Below are 4,526 nucleotides of genomic sequence, written 5' to 3'. Positions count from 1 at the left end.
AAAAAAAAAAAAAATCATTATTAGGTTTTTAAATTTTTTAAAAAAATTAAGAGATAATTTACAGGCAGCAAATTCACCCCTTTTAGTAGAGTCTGTGTATGTGACAAACACATACAGTCATGTAACTACCACCACAATCAAAAACTAGAACCATTCCAAACAAACAAACAAAAAAACCAAACTCACTGCCACTGAGTCAATTCCGATCATTAGTGATCCCCACTGGGTCTCCAAGGCTACAAGTCTTTACAGAAGCACAGACTGCTTCATGGTTCTTCCATGGACTGGCTGGTTGTTCCTACCACTATCCTTTTGTTTAGCAGCCAAATGCCTTAACCACTATTCCACCAGAGCTCCTTAGAACCATTCCATATCCCCAAAATCCCCTCAAAGGAGCAGCTGCTTCTGGGGGTATGGAACAGCTCTAGATCTTGATTGTGGTGGTAGTTACATGATTGTATGTATTTGCTGAAACTCACAGACTGATGGTGGTCCCCCAAAATCCCTGAAAACTGTCAATCTTTTTTTTTATGCCTATCTTTTACCTTTTCTACAATATCATGAGTGGAATCATATAACATTTAATCTTTTGAGTCTAGCTTCTTACACTCAGCACAACATATTAGAGTTTCATTCATATTAGAGTTGTGTCTATCAATAATTTTCTCTGCTTCAATAATTCTCTGAGGATAATTCTATTGTGTGAGTTTGTTTATTATCACAGTTTGTTTATTCTGTCACCAGTTGAAGGGCATTTTTTCCTAGTTTTTCACATCATTAGTGATACCTCTATACCACAACTGGTCACAGAGGACTACGCAGCAGTCTGTTCTGGTGTGCGTGGGCCAGCTAACAACAACAGCAAACGTTTGAGAACAAGTTTCTGTGTGAACATAAGTTTTCTGTGTGAACATAAGTTTCTGTGTGAACGTAAGTTTTCATTTCTCTTGTGTAAATACTCATGTGATTGCTGGATCTTATGACCAGAGTATAATTTTATAAGAAACTGCCAAACAATTTTCCAAAATGGCTGTACCATTTTGCATTCCCACCAGCTATACCAAATAAAAAAAAACCCACTGCCCTCAAGTCAATGCTGACTCACAGTGTCGACTCATAGTAACCCTCCAGGACAGAGTAGAACTGCTCATTTACGTTTCCAATACTGTAAATCTTTACAGAAGCAGACTGGCATATCTTTCTCCTGTGGAGATGCTTGTGGGTTTGAACCCCTGACCTTTTGGTTAGCAGTCCAGCACTTTAACCACTGTGCCACTAAGGCTCTTCCCCACCAGTCATGTACCCGTTTAATTTGGAATAATTTGTATATAATGCAGTGTAACAGGCGGATCCTCATTTTCTACAGTGTTTGGTTACTTTGTGCCACTCTAACAGAAAATACCACAAATGATGGCTTTACAAACAGGAGTTATTCTCTTACAGTTTGGGAGGCTAGATGTCTGAATTCAAAGTGCCAGGCTCTACGGGCTGGGTCAAAGTCCCTTGACCTTGGATTTCAGCTCTGCCTTTTGCTTCTGGCCCAGTGAAGATAGAGGCTTTCTTCACTCTGACACCTGCTGGCTGCTGAGGCTGACAAACCCAAGGTCAACAAGTAAAAGGGCACAGTCCCAATATTACCCAGCAGGCCATTGATTCAAGTCAATTAAAGAGTCCCAAGATCGGCAGACAACATGGCAGGCTGCTGAAAAACCACTCGGCTACATGCAGGATTTAAACGTGCCATAAGCTACAGACCATTCCTAAAGCTTTTCCTTATATACTGGGAGCAGACCACATCCCTAAGGCAGCTACTCACCTGCTCCCAGTAGATTCCACCATGGAGCCGATTACCAGTTTCATCATGGGGAATGCTACATCCAGCTGCCCAGCCACTCAAAACCAGGCCCAGCCAAGCTGACACATAACTCTAACTACCGCATACAGAATAAAATATCCCCAGTTCTTCACTTACCATCCAGTGTCTTCATTTGGATGTTGAAGAACCTGCCTTCTTCCAGCTGTACCTGCCACTGTTCTTTCACATGTACCTCTGGGCACAGTGAGACTCAGCCCCTGACCCCTGGGGTAATGAAATCTTCTGCTAACTGCACTACTGAAATCTTCCAATCTTTCAAGTCTCCCTTCTGCTCTCCAAAAAAGACAATTTAATGAAAGGTGGTGACAAGAGAGGCCAATAAAACAGGCAGGAGCCTCTTGCCCTCTGTGCCATTCAGCCCAGAGCTGCATGAGCCACGTGGCAGAACAAGCTACCAGGAGTCCAGAGCACTGCTTAGGCAAAAGTCGGAGAAGAGCAGGTCTTTTCTCCTTTTTTTAAAAGAGAGGAACTCCCCAAAGTAACTGAAACTGATTGCATGGGATAAAGTGAATTCTCATTATTTGGGGATATGGGGGTGGGGGAGGCTTTTCCTTTTATGCAAGTTTGAGCCAGTTCCTGATACTAAGGCTCTTCTCTGCCTCCAAGTTTTCATACATACGGTTACAGAGGCGTTGGCAAAGGAGCCCCAAGAGAAGACGAATAGTAACGCAAATCCTTTGATAACACAGCAAGCCTGTGTGCTACTCCCCATAAAAGAGATAATGTACACCAGATGGGTATTTTTTTTTTCCTCTTCTTCTTCTTCTTCTCTAAACAGCTTGGAGTCTGCCTAGACACAAGGCGGCATCGCTCCTGAAGGCCCTGAAGTGCGGAGGGGAGTGCCACAGGCAACGTGTTGGCTTTCGTCCCATTTCTAGGAAGAGCTGATGCAATTCCGAGCCGCGGGGCTGGGAGGGCGTTCCATTCTTAAGCTACAGATTAATAACGTTCCAGCGTGGCTGCTTCTGCAGCGCCAGGTAATCCTAGAAATCCTTCGCCTGCAGCTCTGCAACCCTCTTGTAGCACCAGCGCTGAGTGCCATGACCTGGATCTGCTCTGCATGCCAGTCGCAAGAGCTCACACCCCTCAGGCGGCCGCGGAGGACGCGGCTGACTTGATACCACCCTCCTCCGGGAGAAGGTCTCTGTCCTTAAGGGCTCCGTTTCCAGACCAGGGATCTCACGCTTTAAACGCAAAGGAAGGGAAACAAACCCTTTGTCCCTGTACAGTGACTGTTCCCACCCTGTCAGTCCCAACCAGACGTTCGAAAACCTCATCCGTAGCTCCTTCTCCCATAGAAGACAATGATTTAATCGACCAGTCCCAAAGAGACCCTCTCCCGATCCTTCTCTGCAGGCTCCTAGTTTTAACAGCGCTCCCCAGGCTCCTAAAAAGTCTGAACATCGCTACCCACTCCAGCCCCGTGGGCCGACCCTCCCGCCAGGGTCTGGCAATCAGGACCGGCTGAAAGCCGGGAAGCTCGCCCGGGCCGGACTCACCCGGCCAGTGGAGAAGCGCCGGAGCGCCTGGCTACCCTGCAGCAACATGCCGGAAAGGAGCGCTCCGCGCGGGCAGGCGAGCGGCCGGGGGCTCAGCCTGGACGCAGTCTGCAGCCTCGCGCTTCTGGGCCGCCCAGCTCGCTGCGGACTGCCTCCCGGACTTCCCGGCCCGGCCAAAGAGACCCGCCCCCTCCAGCTGGCAAGGCTCCGGCGGCCAATCGGGTGCGCCCGGGCGGGGCTTGCGCTGGCCTCGCGAAGTAGCGGGGCTCTTGTCTGGGCACGGCGCCAGCGCGGTCCTCGAGGGACCACGCCCCGCGGCCACCCGCGGTTTGGTACCCCAGCTAACCTCCCTCGCTCGGTTCCAGTCCTGGCCAAGCAAGGTACTAGCTGTGGGACCTTCTACTAGTTAGTAGTTAGGTTCATAGGGATCTGCCTTATTAATAACCAATTTGACACCAAATTACGCTCTAAACACAATCCTGAGAAAGCCGCAGACACGCCTATGTGCGTTCGGCTACGAGCTCCGAAGGATAAGGGGTGGGGCACGTTCGCTCTGGAGGAATACTGACACCCATCTGGCAAGCTGCTGAGACTGTCAATGAGAAAGTGTCAGTAAAGCACTTGGCAAAGGACCGAGCACACAGCTGGTCTCCAGTAGATGATGGATAAATGCCCTTCACCCTTTCCTTTCTAGTAGACACACACACACACACACACACACACACACACACACACACGCTTGAAGGAGCGCTTGTCTCAAATGGGATTCCTGAGCCTGGCATTCAAGGTCATCTGCAATTCTGGCACTTACTGTTTTTCGCTGCTCTTTTGTATATATAGATTCATCCTGACAGTTCCTTCTTGGCCAATGGTTTGTCACCTGTCACCATCTCGGTAGGGCCAAATTCCTTCTTTTCTTAAAAACCACTGACATGGAATCAACTCTGACTCCAAGGCTGTAAATATTTACAGAAGTAGATTGCCCCACCATCCTCCTGCAGAGCAGCTAGTGGGTTTGAACCGCTGACCTTCTGGTTAGCAGCCAAATACCTTACCCACTACACCACCAGAGCTCCTCCTTTTCTTCAAAGTACAGGCCAAATGCTTCTTCCCAGACGTGTTTTTTTCTGATTCTTCCCTCTTTACAGCCC

The 4,526-nt window shown here is 48.2% G+C and overlaps 1 protein-coding gene across 1 annotated transcript in view; it reads right to left on the bottom strand.

Annotated features, from left to right (window-relative positions):
• Positions 1-3,423, bottom strand: part of ALDH1L2 (aldehyde dehydrogenase 1 family member L2) — a 129,167-nt gene extending 125,744 nt beyond the window's left edge. The window contains exon 1 of the mRNA XM_007948256.1: positions 3,376-3,423. Within this exon, the coding sequence (XP_007946447.1) occupies positions 3,376-3,423 (48 nt within the window). The remainder of the gene's footprint in view (positions 1-3,375) is intronic.
• Between the last annotated feature and the right edge of the window lie 1,103 nt (positions 3,424-4,526).

Source organism: Orycteropus afer, unplaced genomic scaffold (assembly GCF_000298275.1).
Source record: "Orycteropus afer afer isolate SDZICR_OR568_19922 unplaced genomic scaffold, OryAfe1.0 scaffold00209, whole genome shotgun sequence".
NCBI classification, from domain to species: Eukaryota; Metazoa; Chordata; class Mammalia; order Tubulidentata; family Orycteropodidae; genus Orycteropus; species Orycteropus afer.
Note: the sequence above shows the minus strand (reverse complement) of the source record. Positions and strands in the feature narration are given on the sequence as shown.